General features: G+C 45.2%; 1 protein-coding gene across 4 annotated transcripts; it reads right to left on the minus strand.

Annotated features, from left to right (window-relative positions):
- Nucleotides 1–2513: 2513 nt before the first annotated feature.
- Nucleotides 2514–22861, minus strand: inpp5jb (inositol polyphosphate-5-phosphatase Jb). Of its 4 annotated transcripts, XM_048980721.1 has the most exons (14): nt 22466–22859; nt 22136–22246; nt 13749–14264; nt 13036–13143; nt 12145–12253; nt 9907–10023; nt 9164–9339; nt 8148–8259; nt 7856–7965; nt 7285–7480; nt 7020–7157; nt 6746–6829; nt 5661–5765; nt 2514–5010 (listed from the first exon to the last, which is right to left on the minus strand). In XM_048980721.1, exons 3-14 carry the CDS (start codon nt 14258–14260, stop codon nt 4609–4611), a joined length of 2169 nt encoding a protein of 722 aa, XP_048836678.1. In that variant the 5' UTR covers nt 14261–14264; nt 22136–22246; nt 22466–22859; the 3' UTR covers nt 2514–4608. The 4 variants fall into 4 exon arrangements, with proteins under 4 accessions (XP_048836678.1, XP_048836668.1, XP_048836686.1 ...); XM_048980711.1 differs by having other exon boundaries at nt 22136–22859; XM_048980729.1 differs by lacking the exons at nt 22136–22246; nt 22466–22859 and adding an exon at nt 21995–22064.
- Between the last annotated feature and the right edge of the window lie 1523 nt (nt 22862–24384).

The raw sequence follows: 24384 nt of genomic DNA on the forward strand, positions 1-24384 counted from the left end.
ATCTGCTGTACCCATGACCGGGGAACTTAATCTGAATTATTTCAGAAAAGCCTGAGATTAAAGATTGTTATTCACAGACACACGCCAATAAATTGAAAAAGTGAAACAAAATATTGTGCTGTGGTCTCTTCATTTTTTTCCACGCCTGTGTGTGTGTGGATAAGTATACAGTCCTGCGAAAAAATTAGGACACCCCATTAATATTTAGTTGTTTATTAAGAAATGTCAATGTATCAATATTAAATCTTCTTTCAAATCATATCTGTAGATGAAGGTGATGTAATTGTATCACCTATGCAAAAACAAGAAGCAAATTCACTTATTTAACAGAAGAAATTAACTATGATGCCAAATTTCACAGAGGAAATAGTTTGGACACCCTTACGTCCATTATTATTTAAAATGCCTAGAATTAGATTCTGGTGCACCATGTCAGGTGCAAATGATTAGAACATTGTTATATAGCTTTTTGGTAGAACCTGTCTTAATTAAACCAAAGACATTTAGTTTGGTTTGCTGTTGATTGTTGAAGTGAGTGGTATCTAAATGGTGAGATGCAAAGAGCTCTCTGAGGCCTTCAGAAAGAAGCTTGTAGATGCATATGAGTCTGGGAAGGATATAAAAGGATCTCAAGAGAGTTTGGAATCGGCCATTCCACTGTCCAAAAAACAATTTACAAGTGGAGAACATTTCAAACAATTGCCAACATGACCAGGTCAGGCTGTCCTAGCAAGTTCAGCCCAAGAGCAGATGCTGAAAGAAATCTCCAAAAATCCTAAATTGTCATCATGGGACATACAGGAAGCTCTTGCCACAGCTGATGTCAACGTACATGCATCTACTATCAGAAAGAGGCTGCACAAGTTTGATTTACATGGGAGCTGTGCAAGGAGGAAACCTTTGCTGTCAAAAAATTCAGGGTAAGACTAAAGTTTGCCAGAGACCACCTAGAGAAAGACCAGGACTTTTGGAACAATGTGCTTTGGACAAATCAATCTAAAATTGAATTATTTGAACACAGTAACAGAGGACATGTTTGGTGTAAAGCAAAGACAGATTTTGAGCAAAAGAATCTAATACCAGCTGTGAAGCTTGGGGGTGGAAATGTCATGGTTTGGGGCTGCCTTGCTGCAGCAGAACCCGGCCAGCTCACCATCAAAGAAACCACTATGAATTCTTTATTGTATCAGAAGGTGCTTGAGGACAATTTGAGATCATCTGTCCAAAAGTGGAAGCTGAAGTGGGGGTGGACCATGCAAATGATAATGACCCAAAACATTCAAATAAATCTACCAAGAAAAAGCTTAGAAGAAAGAAACGAAGAGTTATAGAATAGGCAAGTCAAAGCCCGAATCTGAATCTTATTGCGATGCTGTGGGGTGATTTGAAATCAAGGATTGATATATCATATCGGAATCGTCTCATTGAGATTATTTCAGCCAAGAGGGAAATACCAGCTATTATGGCACAGGGTGTCCTAACTTTTTCCGCAGTAGGAACTGGCATCTTAGTTATTTTTTTAATAAGTGAATTTGATTCTTGTTTTTGCATTGATGGTGCAATTACATCACTTTTATCTATAGATTGTCATACCCGGCTCGTACGATCCTCGTGTGTGCCATGCCCCCCTGATTATCCACGTGCGCTTCCCTGATCGTACCCAGCTGTGTCCACTTATTTTCGCCCAGTCCTGTCTATTTGAGTCCATGTCTTGCCTGAGTTCATTGTCTGTCATTGATGTATGTAGATGTCAGTGCTGGTGTTCCGTCTTGCTCTGAATAAATCCCCGTTCTCCCCGAACTTTGCCTGCCTGCTCTTTGCTCTCACCGCTTCACCAGCGCAACCGCCGCGATTGTAACATAGATATAAACCAAAACAGTTTAATATTGATAATTCTTAATAAAGCACCAAATATTTAATATAGTGGTGTCCTAACTTTTTCACATGGCTGTATATATGACAATCATCATTAAAAATCTGCATATTTGGGGAGACCCCTGTAATTCTGCAGTACACTAAATAAAACAGGACTGAATGATGGATATTAAAACATGGATGAAGCTGCCCTCTGATGGACACATAATTCCAGTGCAGCAGCTATGGGAGGGACTGCACTGTCTTTCAGTTCCATAGCCACTGGTGCTGTTCTCCCAAACCACCTGCAACTTAGGGACATCTAGACTCAAGTCTGATTATATGTTTTTAATGAAATCCCTTAATTCATTTGCAGATCTATTCACTAAATGCTTATGAGACCTGAGGTCAGTATAGCAGGATTCCATATAGAATAGAATCAATTACATATAAATAAAAACATGTCAGTGATCTGAAACCAGCAGACAAGCTGATTTGCTTCAGTTTTATATGATTTTTCTTGACCCATTATGATCTATATCTGTGTTTTATGTATGACCACCAGAACAGGCAGAAAATGTGAGCAGTTAGTTATAGAATAAGACCTTTACTAGACGGCACACTGAATTATCAAAGAGGAATTCAGGCATGACACAGGACAGGAGCCATCTCCGCTCACAGGAGTTTTATTACGTCCTGAATGGGGAGTGATGGAGGGATTGGGACAGCAGGGTGGCGTCTCTGGGCCCTCAGGCCTCACAAAGCTACAGCAACGTCCGCACATCACCACCAGACACAACAAATAAAATAAAAGAAACGTCTCATGAAGTGGCTGTGAAGCTGCCAGGACTCAGAGCCCGAATGTCATACAGAGGCCCAGCCCAGCTTCAGTAACAAATAAGACTATTAAAATAAACCTACTTCAAGTAAATGATCAGCGAAAAGCACACGTGCTTCTCCTCATGTAGGCTATGTGTTCAAATATAAAAATAAAAACAGACTGTCACAATGGTACAGTGTAGTCCCATAAACCCAATCATTATGGAGGACAGTTCCCCATACTGGCCTAGAGGATATTATTATAGATATACATTAAAATACATCTGAAAATACAGTCACCTTTTTGGCATCGATTGTCATTTATATCTAAGCTAAAACAGACCGAAGATATACATTATATCCATCGACAATAATTGCAATATATACGCAACATGACTTAATTACGGATCTATAACACAGCTCATCTCGGGTCTTTGTGCGTGTGCATGACTTCCCCGTTAGTTTACCACGTGCTGTTACGACATTAAAACAATGAAACAAAAAAAAGGAGAAAAAAAACGTACAAAAAAATAAACATAGAAGACAAGAACATGAGGCGTACGAGACCGTAAAGGAGGCAGGCGTGAAAGAGGACCACAAGTATAACCAAGGGGAGCTTCTGAGGAGGGGGTATGAATTAATTATTAGGTTTTCTAGTTCGCCTGACTGATGATTCAAATATTTATACTTCAGAAATGCGCTTTATAATATCAAAATATTATTAACCATTCCGGCCATTAATTGTCACTGGTAGACAAACAGGCATTTAATGTATAAATAGCAATTTTCCATACCAGTCTTCCAGGACATGGTTGCAGTAACAAATATATGTTTAAATAACGTATAATGCATATACAAATAAAGACGATGGATAAGCCAGAACCATTGATGCGCAACTCCCGTATTCCCGTAGTGTACTGTCTCATTATCCATTGAAGACAATATCTACTCATTTCTAATATAATTATAACCATATATTATATCACAATGACGTTAGAGTTCACAGAAATCTTATGAATCTTATCGGCATGACGCGACAGCCGGCAGCGCAGGAGCCACGACCGGAAGCGACGGTGAGAGTACCAGCACAAGACGGACCCCACTAGTGAATCCGAGCTACTGGGCAGCTCACTCGACTTCACCGACGTTTACTCACACCGCACCGCACATGCTTGCTATAAAGACTAGGGTGCACGCCGAAGGCAATGGTGGCCCGGGCTAATTAAGGGCAGACTGACTGGTACCCTGTTTTGTGAATCTTGGGACTGTCGTTGCGCCTCCTACGCCTGGAGGGTACATCGGCCCTTCCCGAAAGAATTTCTTGGTTTTGGTTACCGTGGCTCTCCATTAGGGGGCGCTAATGTTATTTACGAAATTAACCTCCATTTTATTCAGAATCGTGATGGAAATGCAAACCTGTTGAAACCTGATCTCATTGTTCGATTAGCTGCATTGCCGGTCGCTTATTCATATGAACTATATACAAATACAATACCGGCAATGGACCTAACTGACTGATCAGTAGCAATGATGTGGTCACTGAGTTCTTCATCGTGACTTGGGTGAATTCTAACCCGGGCTGTACCCTAGACAAGATTCCAAAGCATCTTCTATTGGGCCAATCAATGTGCAATTTATTTTGTACTACACACTGAACGTGTGAGAGAGAAGAGAGGACAAGCCGTGTGGTGGAATTTCTTTGATAAGACAAACCTGAGATTAAATTTGGCTGGGAAATGGTCCTGCTGACAGTCCTTAGTCTCCACTGTCTGCAACCACCTCTAAGATGGAGGAGGAGATGGCTGTCAGTGGGCCAGGAAACGGGCTTAGACCCCAATACCAGGCGGGTCCTTGTAACAGGAGGTCATGGAGTTAAATCATCACTGGGACAGAAGCACACAGTGCGTGAATGAATGGAGCGTCTCAAGCACGCAGTCAACAGTCTCTGTGGATGGGGCTCTGCCCCCCTCCTCCAGTTTGGGAGGCACCTGTGGGCGGGGCTGCGGTCGAATCGACCCCAGGGGTGTCGGGGCTGGGTGTTTCACCAGGGGACGCCGGTGGCAGTGAGGTGGGAGAGCCATCAGACTCACAGACCAGGCGCTCCTTCTTGCCAGTGGTGGGGATGCGGGGGGAGGGGCTGCGGCTGCCCAGGTGGAGGCCCTGCAGGCGGGGCAGGGCGGGGCTCCGGCTTCGGCTCCGCCGGCCCTGACTGCGGCCCTTGCTGGGGCTTGGGCTCCGGGATTTGGCGTGCAGCAGCCCCATGGTGCTGTCGTCCTCTGAGCTGAAGTCAGAGCTGTCAGATGGGCTGAGCACTGGGCTGGAGGTGGGCAGCTGGATCTGCAGGAAGAAACCAATAGGGAGAGGAGGGGGGTATTCATATAAATGGACCAGACCAATGACAGTCATGGGGGGAAGGGACACAGAGTGCCAGCAGCTGGGTGATGCGACTGTGCGACATTTGGACTCCATGTTTGCTAGCTCTTCTTTCAAACAGCCTCGTAATTCTTGAAATGATCTCTCTCAATACATTAAGGAGCCATTAAGAAGAGTTTAGGCAAATATCATAACACTTCAGCATATAGCAGAAGGAATTCAAATTAGTTTAATTTAACTTTAACAAATGTCAATCCTTACAATCAATAAATTTCTTTTCATTACTTCTGGCCAGTTCACACTGGCACAAATATGTAATAAAAAAGAATAATATTCTCCCAGTACAAATATACCTCAAAGTGATTTAATAAAGCATGAATTTGTTCAGGGAAGGTGGAGAATAGCGGATTAATGGGTTGTCACTGTTTCGGGGGGGGGGGTTTGTGTATACTGGGTTCCTTCAAACATTCCTCTCCCACTGGTACTTCATGGTATGTGCTACCTGTGTACTTTATTTAACATTATATACATTAGTATGCCATGATAATTGGGTTCAAACAGTGATTAGGTGGATGAGCAGTAGGAGAAAGCGTGAGTTCAGGCAAGATCGTGACCTGGAAGGGCTCGGTCACGCCCACTATCGTGCTCATGTTGTTGCTATAGTAACCCAAGATGTAGTCTCCAGAGCCTTTTGGCAAATCCTCCTCTGCAAAGGTCACCTGTGAAGAGAGTGGGGGCACAGGGAAGAAGGGGGCCAAAAATCAGCAGCAGCAGTAGCCTGATATGTGAGCTCTAACGTATGAGTGTGTATGTGTTAGTATGTATCTGTTAGTGAGTATGTATTAGTGTGTATGTGTTAGTGTGTATGTATTAGTGTGTATGTGTTAGTGTGTATGTATTAGTGTGTATGTGATAGTGTGTATGTGATTGTGTGTATGTGTTAGTGTGTATGTGTAAGTATGTATGTATTAGTGTGTATGTGTTAGTGAGTATGTGTTAGTGTGTATGTTTTAGTGTGTATGTGTTAATTTGTATGTATTAGTGTGTATGTTTTAGTGTGTATGTGTAAGTGTGTATGTGTCAGTATGTATGTTTTAGTGTGTATGAATTAATGTGTATGTGTTAGTGTGTGTTTTAGTGTGTATGTGTTAGTGTGTACGTGTTAGCGTGTATCTGCTAGTGTGTATGTGTTAATGTGTATGTATTAGTGTGCATGTGATAGTGTATATGTGTTAGTGTGTATTTTTTAGTGTGTATGTATTAGTGTGTATGTGATAGCGTGTATGTATTAGTGTGTATGTGATAGCGTGTATGTGACAGTGTATGTATTAGTGTGTATGTGTTAATGTGTATGTATTAGTGTGTATGTGATAGTGTGTATGTGTCAGTGTGTATGTTTTAGTGTGTATGTATTAGTGTGTATGTGTCAGTGTGTATGTTTTAGTGTGTATGTATTAGTGTGTATGTGATAGTGTGTATTGTTAGTGTGTATGTATTAGTGTGTATGTGATAGTGTGTATTGTTAGTGTGTATGTTTTAGTGTGTATGTATTAGTGTGCATGTGATAGTGTGTATGTGTTAGTGTGTATGTGATAGTGTGTATTGTTAGTGTGTATGTTTTAGTGTGTATGTATTATTGTGTATGTGATAGTGTGTATGTGTTAGTGTTTATGCCATGTTTTGGAACAGCTTGCCGTACCTGGTACTCCTGTGTCAGAAAGTCTGTCTCCTCTTGTTTGGCCCACACATACCCAACATAATCCTTGTGGTGCTTGAACCCAACCTGGAGAGACATTTGATGGACGGCATCATTAAGAGACAGACTGTACCACTAATTATCAGGGTGCTCCACTAAGCTGCGTGGTAAGGATAATTGGCCAGCGTTAGCGTCTCCCTTAGCCAATGGCGTGGCTCCTGCCCCTGCTCTGCCCACCCCAACACCCTTGTTCCCTGACAGGGCAGATAACTGGCACCTTGTACAGCCCAATCCAGTCCCAGGAGCTGCGGGAGAATGTGGGCACCAATTTGAATTTGGCCGTGGCGTCCGAGGGTTTGGTCCACTCATCCTCCACCATGAGCGTCACCCAGGGTATGTCCACCTTGTAGGGGAACTGAAACAGCAAAGTCAGCGACACTGTGGATGAACACAATTTCCATGCTACACTTTTGAATATCGCAACATACAGTTATATTTCACAGTGGAGCACGGTGGAGCCCTCTACTGGAGGGAGCACCTACCTGCAGGGTGAAGATGGCGGAGACGGGCTTATGGTCGCTGATTACATACTCCATATGGCTCCGGTAGGAATACTGGGTGACCCGCGTGCCACTGGTGAGTCCCGACGCCAGGCCACGCCTCGCCGCCACAACCTGCGAGGCTGGCCTCAGCCGCCAAAGGATGCGGTCTGTCCAGGCTGGCTTACGCTTTTTCCCGCTGCCGGAAACAGCAGCACAGTCAAGTCACACAAAGTGACCCACATAGCTAATGGCATCATGTTCGTAATCATTTAAAATTTTTACAGCAGCACCTTTATCTGAAGCAACGTATATTTTTTTGAGAAATAAAGGCTCAGTTCATCCCTGGAGCAACTGGGAGTTAAGGGCCTTGTTTACGGCACAGTGTCTTAACCCATTGAGCCATACATCTGTTCAACCTGTTCACAGATACAACAGCCAGCGCTCTTTTGGGATGTGAACCTACAACGAACCGGATCTGAGCCACTTACTGCTCCCCTTTTAACACGTGTAAGACAGAGACGCTTACAGCAGGCCCTCGAATATAAATGCCAAAGTAAACTGCTGCACTCACCTTGTGTCGTAAGTGTTGGTCCCCACGTCAAACTTGTAGGTGGGGGGGAATTTCAGGGTGCCCTCCAAGAATCCGTCGAGCACCTTCTCTGAATCTTTCGCCATGTTCAGCTGTAGGACAAAGAGAAATATTAATATATGCACTGATGCAGGCAGGACAAACTAAACAACAACGGCCCATTAATGTTACAGTGCCTGGACTGCCTTTAACTGCAAATCATTGTACTGCCCGCCATCTAGTGGCGAGTATATAAAACAGCAGTCCAGTTAGATATGAAGCATCACTTCCTCACCTGGTCTTTCTCCCACAAGAGTGACAGGTTGTTACTGTCGATCGCGCTCTTTACTACTTGAATGTCATAGTCTTCAATGCGGAAGTTCAGATCCCCAAACCAGAACACCACACTGGGCAGGAGAGACACATGCACACAGCAAGTAAGGAAGACCCACTTCCTGATACCCAACAATACAACCTGAATGTTATTTAGACGTTAACATAGAAAGATAAAGCAAAGGTTAACTGGCCTAAAAGGTGGGGTGGAGAATTCTGGCTAAAGGGGGTGAAATAATTTGCTTCATAAAGGGAAATTCTACCATCCATCTAGCAATTGCTTATTCAGTAGAGTCTCTGTGAGACTGGATCCTGTCCCAGGAAGCATCAGGTACAAGGTAGGGGACACCATGGCCCGGATGCCAGTTCATCTGAGGACACAGATGCTCAGTCCTGTGCTATGGGCGACTGGGAGACGGCGGGTTTTGGGGCCGCAGGGGGAGAACATGCAGGCTCACAAAGACACACGTAGCCGGCAGTCGAGTGCAGTGCCTATGCAGATGTTTCAGATGTCAATCATATGGTTGTTTTTCCCTGCTTCATGTCCTGCATTGTGGTATGTGCATGCAGGTATTTATCTTTTGTCCTTTGTTGATTTATCTTTGTTGATTGTTGAGATTTTTCACCAGATGTTTGCATTTCGTTCGATGTCTGTTTTTTCAAAACAAATTTCAGAATCTGTGAAAGGTGCTTTTAAAAACCTAAAAGTGGTCAGTCACATAGATAAATAACCAGGTCATACTGCATAGCCTTTCAGTTCACACATCAGCAGAGTACTAGGGATTCACCTAAAGCAGTTTCTCAACCCGGTCCTCGGGGACCCCCAAGACGGGAGGGAAAACGTGGACCATCCGGGAGTCGTTCCTGAGAACTGGATTGAGAAACACCGGCTTAAAGTTTACTTCTAACACAAAAAGGGGGGAATGTTTCCCAAGCACCATCAGGGGGCGACCCTGGAGGGGGGAGGATTCAGCTCACTCGTGGTCCAGCACTCCCGTGGCGGCCTGGCCCTCGAACTGCTGCTGCTGCAGGATGCTCTCGAAGTCCTCCATTCGCTGCTCGGAGTTCTCCATGTGTGCGGGCAGGTGGCAGTTCAGGAAGCAGATGGGGTGGCCGAACACGGTCATGCGGGCGCTCACACCCCCTTTGTTTCCCTGGGGGGGGTAAAGCAGTGTCCATCGTCTAGTACACCACAGGTTCCTAAAACAGACAGACACTCGGTACGTAGGTCAGGGGGCTGCGACTCCTGCTCTCCAGCAGCTTGGAAACGCCAGCGCCGAATTCTGCCAGCGTCCCACAGAGTTTGAGTTAAACTCAATAATCAACCGCTGTCATGAAGGGAGTTTTCAACGTCTTCAGGCTGTATTAACAGACGAACCCTAATTGGTTTTAACGTGAAATTTGTCCCTTTTAAACACAAACCAGTAACCTGCATACACCTACAGCCAGAGCACAGTGTAGTCCAGTACAATCTGTACTAGGTTTGTGTTGCAAAACCCAAAATTCTCATGCATTTCTCACAAAGTGGAAAAGTGATGTTTTCCAGTTGTGTAGCAGTCAGTAGCCAGGACCCCTACGATCCGTCTGTGAGTGTCACTGGTTACCTGGGTGACCGTTACCAGACCTGTTCAGTGAGTTTGTTACCAGGGAGAAGCTGATGTGTGATTCTCTGCATGGCATATGTGTGTGTTGCTGAGGAGGTTGCACACTTGTCCACTTACCCAGTAGCCCCCCAGGCCGGTGCGCGTACTTTCGGTCTGGACCCCCCTCAGGAAGGGTAGGTGGTAGTATTTGGCAAACACCAGCAGCAGCACCCCCTGCATGCGCTGGGATGTGACCTTGGGGGTCGGGGGGGGAGGTGCGGGGGGGGGGGGGGGCGTTATTGGTCAGTTGTTTTGTTTACAGGTCATGAAACTGAGATCTTTAACAGGTTTCCCCAGGAACAGTGCATGCATTCCTTCCTCTACTGCATCTGACTCCTGCATCTGACTCCTGCGTTTGTACCTTTTCCTGAAACACAGTCTCTTTTTCTCTTTCTTTCTGCAGAGATAATATGCAAACCATATTGAAATAGTTGCCTATGTTTGAAGTTGTGTGGGTTTTTCCTGAACATCTCATGCACTCCACAGCTGCTTGAAAAGGTAATGGAAGCTAAAAGCAACGCACAAAACAAACCCCCTCCCTCAGACAGGGGGCCTTCAAACACGAGCTCCAACTGCTGATGAAACACAACAAGAACACATACTGTTGTTTCTTCTGAACACGGGCACATGGCACTGAGATATGATACTAACACGTCTTGGCAGAGTGTTGTGCAAATACTCACCCCAGAGGGGGATACCAGTGCAGAATATCTGGCAACCAGATACCGCCTCTTTCTTATTTAAGCAAGCTTGATGGCCAAACAGATATTTCCCCCACAGCCCCATGTCCCTTGCGATTACAAACACAGTCGCAATCTTCCCAAATGCGACCTCTTTTCTTGGCTCTTCTCTGGCTTCACGGAAGCTTCTCCCTCCAAAGCGGCCATTTGAACTGCCTGCTTACACAATCCATCCCACTGAACCATAAAATGGAGTGCAGAGTGGAAAAAAGCCCCGTATTTACTGAATGCGAATGCAGATGAGGGCGACCACAGTGCATTCTGGGATTAGAGATGCAATCAGGAAAAGGAGAAGGGCAGAGTAACACATTCACTACAGCCTGCCCCAGTATCTGTGGGATCCAAGCAAACATCTGTGGCTGGGTCACAGCCGGGTCTGTGTCTGCCTGTCTGTGACCGTGTCACTTTAACCTCTCCCAGGGTCCTCCTGTGTAACTTCAAAAGCAGTTGAACACTAATAATCACACATACTGCATGTAATACATCACACCACATGACACAAGCACTCATTTTCAAAATCTATTTAAAACTGACATTTTGCACTGAGGTGTTAAGCAGTATTAGGTTAGGGGGCACAAATTTGGTTGTTGGAAAATCCCCAGTTTATTTCAGAGGATTTTTTGAAGACCCCATAAGGTGACTTGGGGAATGGCGCCCCCTTAGGGAGGGGGATTGAAACAGCAGTATGGAAACATCAGGGCAGCAAGGAGAACAGCCACTGGGAACCCCGGCAGAGGGGAACCCACCCCCAGCCACATTGCCGGCCCCTCCAGCTTCAGTGAGCTATCAGTCACAGCTCACTCTTTAACCGCTATGTTACTTATAATGGTCCATGCTAGAGTAACCTATCACAGCCACTGCTGGAGGAGAAAAGTCAAATAAGAAAAGAGATTATTAAACTACCGTGATGTATGGAACCCCCCCACACACACAGCTAACAAAATTAAGAGACCACTGCATATTTTTTTTATATAATTTTAAAATTCTGGTTTAATCCTGATCCTTCTGGCAGAAGGCTACAGGCAGGCAGGCTGATTCCAGGCTCAGAGTTTCTAAGACAGCAATACACAAGAACAAGGTGAAGCAGGAGACACTAGCAATTACCAAAAACCAGCCAGGCAGAGGGCAGAAGCAACTAATGCCTAAGATGACCTGGATAAGCGAACTTGTCCAGCAGTGCCTCAGAAATCAGAGGAAGACCTTCAACAAGAATGGGAAACATTAAGTGGTGTGAAGTTCACTGCTAGGACAATTCATAACAGGCTCAAAACTGAAGACCCATAAAGCAAGGAAGAAGCCCTTCATCAATGAGAAGCAGGGAAGAGCCAGGCTGGAGTTTTCAAAATTATGGGTGCTTACCAATATATTGAGAAACGAGTGAAACTGAATTTTTTGCAGTGGTCTCTTAATTTTTCCCAGAGCAGCACATAACTTACTGAGACATGTTGGTGATGGCGTTTTGGGACTGAGAAGGTGAGCTGCCTAATGATCTAACCATGTAAGCCAGGTGACCTTGAGACGCAAAGGGTTAAAGGGTAATTATGCATAGGGTGGGGAAGGGGGGGGCGTTACTGACCAGCACATATCCGAAGGGGCTTAGGGTGTCCATGAAAACCTCGCTCCACTGGTCAGTGAACAGCACGTCCTTCAGCCTCTTGTTAATCATGGAGTTCACTTCCTGTAGCCTGAGACAGAGAACGGGACAGGATTGGTGTGCAGACCCTCAAGGTCATTTCAGACATTCTGGGGAGCTGGGTGGGAGGAGGCATGGAGAAAAAGAGCGAGGGAGAGAGAGAGGAAGAGGAATTGAAGAGAGACAGAGGGTATTAATACAGGCAATTAGGGGAGGCCCCGGGGGAGAAGGGATGAAACGAAGTGAGCGTATAAAAAGGCAGAGAGGACAGGGGAGAGAAAGCGAGGGAAAGCTGGAATGGCTGGGCAGATGGACTGAGACAATTGTTCCAGTTTATTACTTGTCTGAGATAATGAAATACAAATTCCTGCCTTTGGTATAACTGCAGTCTTTTCTTATCTGCCCCAGTTTCATTAGTCTCCTTCACATCTCTACATGTGGAACGGAGCCCCGAGGCAGAAAGTCTGTGGCCAGCAGCTGGTTGTCAGGTGCAGATCATGTGACCTCACACTCCTAATGTGATTGGACATGTGCCGGGCCCCTGGCTGTGGGCGTCCTGGTAGCTGCTGGTCTTGCATAAGACTGTGTAGAGCTCGAGGAAGCCCTGACCAATGGAGCTGAAGGGCTCTGGGACCGATTTATCTGACAACACTGTACAGATTTTGCACACTTCCTGAAACAGCGGCCTGTGCTGCAGCTGTTACACGCTGTGTAGGCCTCAGGCTGTAGCCTCGGGGCCCATGATGGTCTTGTACCTTACCCACGAACCCACATTTAAATGTGCAGCTCCAACATCAGCGACATCAGCACACAGCAGAACCCGGATGGCCTCACCCAATGATGTACATGTCAGTGTTTCCATCTCCCACGTTCAGCCCCAGCAAGGAAGTGAGGTCATCAGGCGGCACAGCCGAGCCCACGTTCCATGTGACTAAATGCACCCTATCAGGGAAAAGCAGGAGCCGTCATGGGGCTTCACGTATCTCGCCAAAAGGCCTGTAAATGCAAACTATTCCAGCACAAATTATGATGATTTTAAAACAGCTTTAATACGGAATTACACACTGGCCTTACATATAACAAATCTAACTTTTATATGATCCATCTGTCTTAACCGCCTATCTATACAGGGTTGTGGTGATCCAGGACAGTTCACCACAAGTGCAGGTCATGTGACCTGCCGCATGCACACATACACACTAAAGTACAGCTCCAAAAAGATAAATAATCAAAAGTAATCAACCATCAATCCATCCATCCATCCATCTATCTATCCACAAATCTTCCATAACTGCTTATCCAGTAATATTCTCAGACAAAGAGTCTAAATGTTTCTCATACCATTGTTACTGGGCTGCAGGATGGGTTTCCAATGGAAACGACAGATTACATCACCCTGCAGCGTGACTCAGAGTAAAAGCAAGGGCGTGCTGGGGGGCACATTTCAGCCACCGCTTTGGTTTTGATCCAGCACCCTTGTTCTTAATTATATCTGCTGCAGACGTCCTTATGAGGGACGCAGGATGATATTGGGGGGGGGGGCTAACCTGAAATCCTCCACTGCTTGCGCTTGCATGTCTGTAGTTCCTGCGACGGGTAGCGCCCTCTGCTGATGGGCGGTGAATTGGGTGTCTTCGGGTAGTGATGGCGGCGGCTGGGGTACTGGAGCCGCCCGTGTAGAGATAGGGCTTCGAGATGCTGAGCTGTTCTGTTGTGGGCATGGGGGCCCCGAGGGGCCCGGGGGGCCCAGTGAGCCTGAGCCCTGTGGTACAGGCTTCCCAGACTGGGGGGTGGTGACTGGTGCCCTTGGCTGGACCTGAGGAGCTCTGGGTGTGTCAGGGTCCATCCTCCCTGCATCTCCCGGCCGAGGCCTGGACAACTCGGGGGTCGGCTGACATGCAGCAGGCCGGTCCGGCTGCCGCGCCCTCCTGGGAGCCCTAGAGGTCAGGGACCTCGGTGGGCTGCCCTGGGCTGTAGGAGTGGTGGGAGACCTGGGTGGCGCTGATCTGGCCTGACCAGACGGCTCAGCGTCCCTTCGGGTCGGTTGTCCTACATCCATGTCCCTGACAACACAACGGAAGACAGCGTTACGCTCAGTGGGTGACCATCCTTCACGGGACACAAACCCCCACCTCAGTCGGCCCATATTGACCAGCAGGAGCCTGAAGTGGGCTTCATCTTATCCTCCTTCATCGTCCTCATCTACATTATCTGGGGTTCCAGGTCACTTCACACACCACGGTATACCATAATACTGCCCAAACCTACTTCAAACCAACATCAAACCAACAAAAAACCAACCAGGTGCAAGTTCTGGTTCCCAATCCCAACCCTAACCAGCATGTCCTGCCCAGTGAGGCATCACAACCACCCCCATCCCTGACAGCTCACTCAGCCTGGGTCTGCCTGTCAACCAGCAGATTGAACACTGACCGACGGCAACTACACGAGCCACCTATTCTGGCATCATCAGCCAGGCACGTCCTGCCAGGAGACGAGTGGTGCCCTCCTACACCATGTCCTGAAGCTCCGGGGTGATCGCCCCTCTGGGGCCATGTACACTGGCAGAGCGGGAGCTGAACTGGGAACGCTGGGTGAGGCAGCGAAGGCCCAGATTCCCTCACGCCAACAAACTCCGAGTAATTCTCTTATTGCATCATCGATCATGCAGTTTTATACACACAGGCTGGATAAAAATGACTTCTAAGTAATCAAATATAAATGAGCATTATGTAAATGAACAGCACCCTGTAATATGTATTATGCAAATGAACTCTGCCCTGTAACCTAATATGCAAAAACATAACTACAGACCCTAGGTGAAACATAATGGTATCCGTCAATGGGTTTTTTTGGGATTCACATTGTTACCATTTAATCATTAACCGATTTTTCAAAAGGTTTGCATGGTAGGGGGTGATTTTTTTATTTAACTAGGATCCGCCTGTCAATCAGCAGACTGATATCAGAGATTAAAATAAAAGAAATTCTTTTGGTATGAATATGAGACTTTCGATGGACACTAATCAGATGCTAAATGCTAAATGACCGCCGGCACAGTACTGCTGTTGCTTCTGCACGCCTCTCGCACACTTTTGGGATTCCTGCAGAATCGTGACATGACACCAGTTACTCTGAGTTATTTTTAAAGGCATCAAACTGCGTAGGAAAATCGTGGAGGACAGGAAAAGTTCAGGAGATGAAATGCGTGACCATGAGCACACACGTTTCCAAAGCAACACAGAAACAGGTGTACCGCCTTTCTCCAGCCACTGGGATGGGGGCCCGGTGTGATATGCTTTCATGGGGGACCAAAATCTCTAGCAGTACCCCTGCTGGGGTTGCCAGATCCAGTGAACATACCCGCGATAACAATAAAATTAACTTGCTAAACTAATCACACTCCACTCTCCGATTAAGAACTATCGTGCAGGAAAGTTTAGTGGCGTGATGAAGACAAGAAGGGTTGAAAGGGGACTGCACACGCTGTGGGGGGGGGGGGTGCGGGGGTAGCGAGTGACATTGATCAAGAGCTCAGCTTGAAGCCCCACAAATATACAGGTTAGAGAATGAAGAGCCACATTCACACACTGAATAGTCAGTAGATAAACACTGATCAGCTTCGACACCTCAGGCTGACCACAAAGGAAGATTACTAAACAAAATGAAGCAAGTAAATAAAACAGGAAGAACAGGAATGAAAACCACACTAGTGAAATCAGCTAGCTGCTTCTTTCCTTTGTGAGGCTTACAAAACGCTGCAGAAAAGAGGCTAAATTAGACGACACAAAAGAGCAGAGAGCCACCCAGGTGCCGCATGCCTGTTTGCTGAGGTACAGCACTGCTGCGCCACTTGCAGTTCAGATATGCGCCCATTAAGTCGGGTTATATTTAGCAGATGGAAAAGCGGCATTTATCAGGCCCTTCTGCTGGTGAATTTTAAGAACTACCATGTCAGCTGTAAACATTCAGCACTGACCAGTCAGGCAGAGAAGAGAATAATGTCTCCTTTTCAGGGCCGGCTGGCGCTACAGGCGACAGGCGGTTGCCTAGGGTGCCATTTGCCATTTGATTAGGGGGCACAAAAAAGCGAGTGAAACAAAGCAGAAGTAATACCTCTGCTTGCATTCCATTGTTTACATTACAGCTATTTACAGCACTTCTGATATCTGTCTACTTTTCTTGTGAAACGGAGGAGAGTTTGCCAGTTAATTTGCTCGTTATATCGCTGTAATAACTGTCAAGACCATTATATTTTGCATAAGTGGTTTGAAATATTTTAAATGCATTCCTTCAGCCAATTCAATGAAATGTATAAACACAATCAAAACCAAAACCATTATAGTTTACGCTGGTGAGGGGAGAAGCAGGATCTGGGACTTCTCTCCTGCTCTTCTGCTTTAAAAGCTGCAGCACGTCTTTTAATCACATTCTGGGGAGGCGACAGCAGCAGGCTGTGCTGAAAACAGACGCTGAGAGGGTCTGAATCAGCTGTAATTACGCTGTGACGCGAGCCCACAAAGACTCTAATTAACCGCCCGGCAATTAGACAGTGTGTGATGGTAGGAAAAGGCACTGAATGGACCGCAGGGCGGATGAGGGAGGGGCTGCGAGATCGAACACACCATCCATTACCGAACCCCCACCCCACTAAAGTAACACCACTTCCCTCCCGCTATACCACCCCAGCCCCCCAGCCCTGCCTCCCTGAAAACCTGACAGTGACATCAGCGTGGCACTGGTGCTGGAGATATCAGAGGCAGCCAGAGGTAGATCAGGAAGAAAAAAATAAAGAGAGAGGAAGAGAAAAAGAAATGGTGAAAGAGTAAAGGAGAAAGAGAGACAAAGCAGGAAGATGGAGGAGAGAAGCAGGTTGCACTGGCAACACAAACAGCACTAAGCAACACCAGTAAGAAGGTCATTAAGGGCAGCTGCAAATTCAGTCATAAACAGATTCAATCCAGCAAATGGAAACCATCGTAAATTAGGCCTCCTGACATGTCCCCCCCCCCCCCCCCCAGATGTGTGTTAACCTGTAACAAACACATAATGCCGAGTGCTTACACATGTACCTGGAACGGAAGTCATGAAGATAAGGGGGTGAATTTAAAATTAATGCATGCAGATTAAATTCGGTATGAAAGAGAAGAGCAATAAATAATGCAAAAAGCTGATTAGTGGGAAATGTCAACTTTCTGAATCGATTCGTTGATGATAGCGACAGATGCCACTTGTCTATTTTTTTTTATGTTCCTGGGAAACTGACCCCCAAAAAAACACAGGGACTTCATTCTTAAGAAGGGCCGATTAATCCCAAACACAGCGCCCCACAGAAGTGTGCTTTGGTAAAACTCAGCCTCTTCTAAGCATAGAAAGAAGCATTTCCCCCATGGCAGCCCGAGATGCGAGATGGGATTTCAGTAATCCTCAGGCAGGAATGGCTTTAACTCTCGCTGGGTCTCCAAAAGGTTGGAGGTGAGAATATGAGACGACCCTCCAGTATGGCTGGACATGGATCTGCACAATGCTCTGGACAGGGAAGAATGGGACTGTCCTAATCAACTGAAGTAGAACATACAGCCCTCAATCTGAGCTGACCTCCACTCCCAGTCTTCATCCAGCCTGAACTCTCCGACTAATCACCAGAAATTAGGGCTTAACGAGTGGTGCCCACACAGCTACCTACAGCTGGACCACTTCATCCGACAAGATCACGAATCTCATGAATAGCTAGAAATGAAAACGACTGCAATCCATAAGCTGCCCACAAAATAAGGCAACATTTATATTTTAACCTTTGATAAATCATTTTTTGTGATCTTTAAAGTAAAGTAAAATTAACTTTTTACAGATCAACAATTAAGACCATCAATCCCCATCAAGCCAGTTAGAGTAGGTTACCTGGACCAGTTGCCATGTAACTGGACCCAGGATATTCAGATGGGCTGACAGTAGGGCGTGCGTCTGGGTAACAGCATCTCCTTCATGCCAACATCACCCTCAACGTCAGCAAAAGAGGAGAAGGCATCCGGGGCTGTGGGAAAGTAACTGGTGCAGTTACCCGCATTTACAGCCTTCACAGCGACAGCAGAGTCAGCAGCTTCAGGTTCCTCTGAATTCCCATTATTAAGAACTTCATATCCGTCCGTATCCCCATTACATCTCTTCGCTTTGGGGGCTAGAGCCCTCCATCAAACACCCTCAGCTCCACCACAATTACTACGGGTGCAGAAAATAGGGCGTTCTGTCTCGATTCATCACGGGGCGTCAGGGGGGAGCAGTCAGTGGATCCCGTCCCAGAGGATGTATTCTGTAGTCAAGGACTCAATCAACCTCAACACAATAAAAATACCCAAGTACTGTACTTCACACTCACAGTTTTCTGGCATCACAGAACATTCGCGCTAAAACTGCACCTCCACTGCTACAGTAGCCCATATACAGCTACCCTACATACGAATTCTTGCTTTCATATTGCATTAGCATTGCCCAGAAAGGGAATTCTCAGGTGCACATTCCACTGAGCGATGTGCTGATAACACATGACAAATCATCCTGAGATTCTATTGGATGCTGCAGGTTTTGTGGCAAACCTTTTGGGTTCAAGGGCAGCTGCAGCTAGCACATAGCTGGACTCCTACCTGCTTAATGCAAAAAAGCCACACCCCTTCTTCACCTCCCCCCAACTGTCCTTGACCTTATTATAAAGCATTGCTGCCCCCCCCCCCCCAAAGCACCTGGCCAGTCACCTGATCACCGGTCATGCATGAGCATCGCGGAAGGCAGTCTCCAGAATGGTTCTCCTCCCTGCCTGTGCACCCTTAATGACGGCTAAAACATACTGCCTGTTGTTCGCATTATTTCAGCCTCCTGCAGGCCACACTGGCCCATCACAAGGACCTTATCTCAGCCATGTATGATGGGTAAAGCAGAGTTCATGGGTTACTGTGTGTTTGTGTGTGAACCGGCCCTGTGCCGGCCACACTGGTACAACCTGCGCAGTTACTGCGCAGAACACGACGCAGTTTTATACTGGGCCTTAGTATAAAAGAAAGAGATACGTAAGACCTGGGGGGAAAACTATGGTGAATTCTGACAGACATTTCGATCAAAATGCAATTTTTACCACAGAACAAGGTATTTAAAAATAGAGCCTATATATTTTTTTTCTCAATCAAAACATTGTTGCTGTAATCTTGCCACAGACACATTTGTCCATTGATAATATGGATAAAAGCCAAGGTGACTGAGAAGGTGTGTGTGTGTGTGTGTGTGGGGGGGGGGGGGGAGGTTGTATCTTTGAGTGTGAGATGATGCCAGGGGGTCCCAAGTGTGAAATTCATTCGATGACAAGAAGGAGAGCCCGCCCGTCTTGCCTTCCCCGCCCTGAGCCCATATCATTTTCACAAACTTAGGGCCAAGCATGTAGAATGGAGTTCTGTGATGCTCTGTGGATTAGAACTCTATGTGTGATCAAAAGGTTGCTGGTTCAAATCCCTTGGGCAACAGAGTGATTTCACATTTGAGCCTTTGAGCAAGGCCCTTAACTCCCAGTTGTTCCAGGGACAGGCTGACCCTGCTCTCTCGAAGGTGTTCCTGTGGTGTTTCGCAGAGAGCAGGTGTCCAGGCTATGCTGCTACCTGTCTCTAGCAGATGCTTTTATCCAAAGAGACATGCAGCTCAGTGTTTTCCCTACCATCATATTAGGGGGGGGGGGGCGCCCCGCTCCCCCCAATGGCATCTCCCGCCCCCCCCTTGAAGGTCAAGTTAATTTAATTTAACTTTATTTTCTATATAGCGCCAGATCACAACTGAAGTCATTTAAGGTTACCTTTCTTATAGAACAAGTGTATACATTGTCCTTTTATTATGTTATTTATCTTATTTACACAACAACTTGTCATTTTTGTCTCTACACTGTCACGCGTTTATAATTCTCCTCTGCTCTCATGGCGGAGTTCCGCTCCAATGCGCGCACACAGACACGTGCGCGCACACAGCTGGGCACACTCCCACCGGCGGACAGAGATCGCGCGTCGGAAAATATGTCGCGTCAACCACCTGAAAAAGCAGACAAAAATATCTGCGTTTTTTAAACACTCCCAGGGTGGTGAAGATGCGCACTTTGTGGGAAACTGGCATACAAAGAAATGTTATGATGTTTAGTTCAGTTGTTATATTGACTGCTGACATTAAAGAAACACATGAACACCATGAATCCCGGTCGGTGTCCGTCTGCCCCCCCCCCCCCCCAAAAAAAAAAAAACAGCTGTAAATCTAGGGGAAACACTGCAGCTGATTGTATTTAATTTCCTCATTTCACTTTTCTATGGAGCTCCTCAGCGATCTTCTCTTTCAGATCCATAAAAACATCACTGGGTTGCCTGATCTGTCCACCGAGAAGTCCATCACAAGGACACACACAAACAAACACACAATTAGAGACACCGATTCATCTTAATTCCATATTTCTAGACTGCAGAAGTTAAGTGGAGCACCAGGAAGAATAATGTGAGAACTAAGACCATCAGTTTTACAGATACAATGTTGATTAGCGTGATGGTGCCGTTCCATCAGAAAACTGGCTTATTTTTCCTAAGCCAGTTAGGGCTCTGTGAAGACTGAAATTTTCTTAAAATATACCCTCAGCCTTTGGTAAAATAAGGTATAAACTGATGTTTTTGTTTTTTTTTTTTTTAATGTTTGTGTACAACTGAAAATCAGTTTATCAGCTTAAGACATTCAATAACAGGAAACAGAATGGAAGTAATAGACTCCGTTTACAGAGAGCACTCTAACATACATATGCTCTGTGATTACGTTTTGTCATCCATTGAGCTGGTCCACATGTCAAGAAATGGCACATAACCAAAATGTAGGCTCAAATATAATCATATAAACCCTGGTCAGATGCCATGCAGGTCTCCATAAACAGCTGGTCTTCATGATAAAACCCAGAGATAGTTTCCCTTCAACAGAATTCCATCGTAGTTTAATACGGAAAACCAGCAAAAAAAGCGTCCTTTCAATTCTAGCAAAGCGGCGAGGCGGCTGGCTCGGCAGACCCAGGCACCGGATCACGACAGGACTAGCAGGTGACTAGTCTAACTTACGCCTTTTCCGTAGCGCTCTGATGCTGCACTGCTACCGAAATCTGGATGTGTTTTGGCGACATAATCTCTTCTTAATATAACGCTAATGCGGCACCCCTGCGATAGATCCATATTTACAAGTTTGTAAACATACTTGACCACCATGGATTAAGACGTTATCTTAATTGTATATCCCTTAAATCTTAATTTACGGTATTTTATTGTAAAAATCCCTTTTAAAATCCCATCTCTTTTTTGATAGCGCTCAATTCGGAAGAAAGTTGTTTTATGCATGTTTCACTGTTACTAGACACACTTACTAGACCGCGCAGAAATAAACTAGACCGCGCATAAAATTACCAACAAGCAGGATTCAGGAATGAAACTATAACTGGATGGACACAACAGGGTTACAGAAAAATATAACATAATACAGTCACAATGACAAATACTGCCACACGTTGATTTTGCAAATTACGCTCTCTATAAACTGCAGCAACATATCCAGTGAGTATCAATATACGTAAAATATATTTACTGTAGGTGCACCCTTAGCGAGCGGGTAAATGGACGCGCAATAATCTACTGCCACAGGCATGTGTTCTGCTCGAGTATACCTAACCGGAAAACACGCCGGATCGGACACTATAGGAACACTAAGTAAAATCCCTTTCGATTTAAAAAGGTTCTGAAAAATGTACCTTATTGTAGGGAAGAGAAGACAAGTCGATCACAAAATTATCGGATATTTTCAGAAGGAAACGATAATGCATTGCATAAAATAGGAAAATAGGCGTTGCGTCCCGTAACATGTTCATCATGACATCCAACCAGCTACTTACCTTTCCAAATGGGATGGATGATGCTGTAGCGTCTTAAAGCAGTCGAAATTACAAGATGTAAAGCTTCAACTCCGCTCTAACATTAATACTGAGAGCCAACCTGCCGTCTCCCTACAGCAAGATCAAGAATAACCGCCTCTTTAGTTTGATCTCAGTTGTTTTTCTGCAAATTCAATAAGGATGAACTAAATACAGAAGTCAAACGGGCCTGCTGTTACTGACTGACAGCAGCGGACAGGCAGGTGTGTCGCCAGGAGGAGGGACCGCCGGCCACCAGAGTCCAGCACATTACATTTAGCTGTAATAATAAACACGCGTATCTTTAAATACCTGCTTGAATCCCACTGACCTAGCGCTCAAAATCCGAGGGGAGCTGATATTTCGACTAAAACCGCGGGGGTCAGCATGGTTTTCAGTGCAGACCCTACGACCGAGCCGGGTTACGGATGCGCTGGCACCGGCGAGCAGCGCCGCGCAGCGCCTAGTTTCCCAAACTGTCCTCGACGAGCGCCACCCAAGCCGGATGAAGGCAGGGAAACGTCACCGTCCATGAAGGTTATTCAATGACGAGTGGGGACCAGTCTCATTAAAAAAATAAAAAAAGATAATTATAAGAATATAGCCGCAGACGCCTTAACTAATTTACATGTATTTGAGCAAAAGGGTCTGTTAAGAGAATGATATTTATGTGCGTACAGGCTACAATATATAGTATATGCTGTGCTTTAAGTAATTATTAAATGACATCATAAACGAAGACGGAAATAGCTCGTTCTTTGCCCTGTTGCCAGATGCTAAAAGTCACTTGCACGCAGTGCCATATATATCATGATTTATTATCAAGAGAATAATGCTGTGTGATCCTTTGATGGTGTCAATTGTACTTTCTAATTTCTTATGCATTTGTTTGATATTTTTGGTGTTTGTTTCTGTACGCCGTTATATAAGAAAAAGGGCAATGGTCACGCAGGATTAGGTAAGGTTTTATAGGTCTTGCAGACAGCTTCTTGAGTGTACTAAACAGACAGCGAACGGGACTTATTATAGGTCAATACTGCTCCGGTAGTGTACTGAAGTGTGTCATTTAAAGAGACAGTGTCTTTCTGCCCACTGATTCTCCAATTTACTTCAGGAAGGAACATCTTCCATTACCATGCTGGGAGAGGAACGGTCTTTTAAAATGTGACAGCATTGCAAACAGAAGAAAATGCTCCTCCTGGGTGACTGGAGGACTTGATGGCATAATGCTGTCACACCCTGGTTCGATAAATCACCGTAATTTTTATTAAGGAGCATCGCGGTATATCTGCATGGCAGTTGTTAAAATCACCGTAATTTTTTATTAAGGAGCATCACGGTATATCTGCATGGCAGTTGTTAAAATCACCGTAATTTTTATTAAGGAGCATCGCGGTATATCTGCATGGCAGTTGTTATGCTTCTTGATGACATGCCAAACAGCACACATGCTTTTCTCAGAGGTGTGTCTAGGCTGAATATGTGTTTTTCATGCTGTTTTCATGGCTTTTCATGGCTTGTTTTCACAAACTTCCCCTCCAAATGGGCACCTAATCATTACACATTGAGGGATTTTTCTGGTGACCTTTGATGTCACAATCAAGAAAACTAACTAACCCCAATGTCATTATGCATAATTCAGGCAATTCCTATGGGGCACACAGTAATGTGTGAGAACCAAAGGCTCCCTGGGGAGATTTTAGCCGAAACCAGCATATCTCCTTATTGGTTAGTATTGTAGGTTTCTGTATTGTCTGGTACAGCTTGTGCTACAGTACAATTACGTACTTCAAAGCCAAATCAATATAATAGAATAGAATAGAATAGAATAGAATAGAATAGAACAAACCTTTATTATCCCACAAATGAGAAAAGGTGTTACAGAACTCTTATACAAAAGAAATATATAAGAACAGAACAGGTAGGTCAGTTGTCTATATACAAAATTTAAAATATAAAAAAATTACAAAAAAAAGATTTACAGAGATATGTACACAAGTATATTTACTGGCCAGTTCTATTCAGAGTATAGATTTCAAATGCAGTCTTGTAACAGGTAACAGTGTTTCGCTTCCAATTAGTAATGCTTTCAAATAGAAGAATTTACTAAAAAAATGAATGTGCTCTGTAATTATAAATGAAACTATAAATGTAATGCTTAATATGTGGGTAGCATGGTGGTGCAGTGGTTAACACTACTGCCTCACAGGAAGAAGGTCCTACATTCGGAC

This window comes from Brienomyrus brachyistius, chromosome 2 (genome assembly GCF_023856365.1).
Source record: "Brienomyrus brachyistius isolate T26 chromosome 2, BBRACH_0.4, whole genome shotgun sequence".
Lineage (NCBI taxonomy): Eukaryota > Metazoa > Chordata > Actinopteri > Osteoglossiformes > Mormyridae > Brienomyrus > Brienomyrus brachyistius.

What these genes read in the sequence shown, in the direction of transcription:
- inpp5jb (XM_048980721.1), bottom strand. Translation starts at nt 14,260, where the DNA reads ATGGATGTAGGACAACCGACCCGAAGGGACGCTGAGCCGTCTGGTCAG. An exon ending in CCGGCCTGGGGGGCTACTGG is followed by an intron (nt 9,340 to 9,906) that starts GTAAGTGGACAA and finishes TACCCCCCCCAG; the next exon opens with GGAAACAAAGGGGGTGTGAG. An exon ending in ACGGGAGTGCTGGACCACGA is followed by an intron (nt 8,260 to 9,163) that starts GTGAGCTGAATC and finishes TCTCCTGCCCAG; the next exon opens with TGTGGTGTTCTGGTTTGGGG.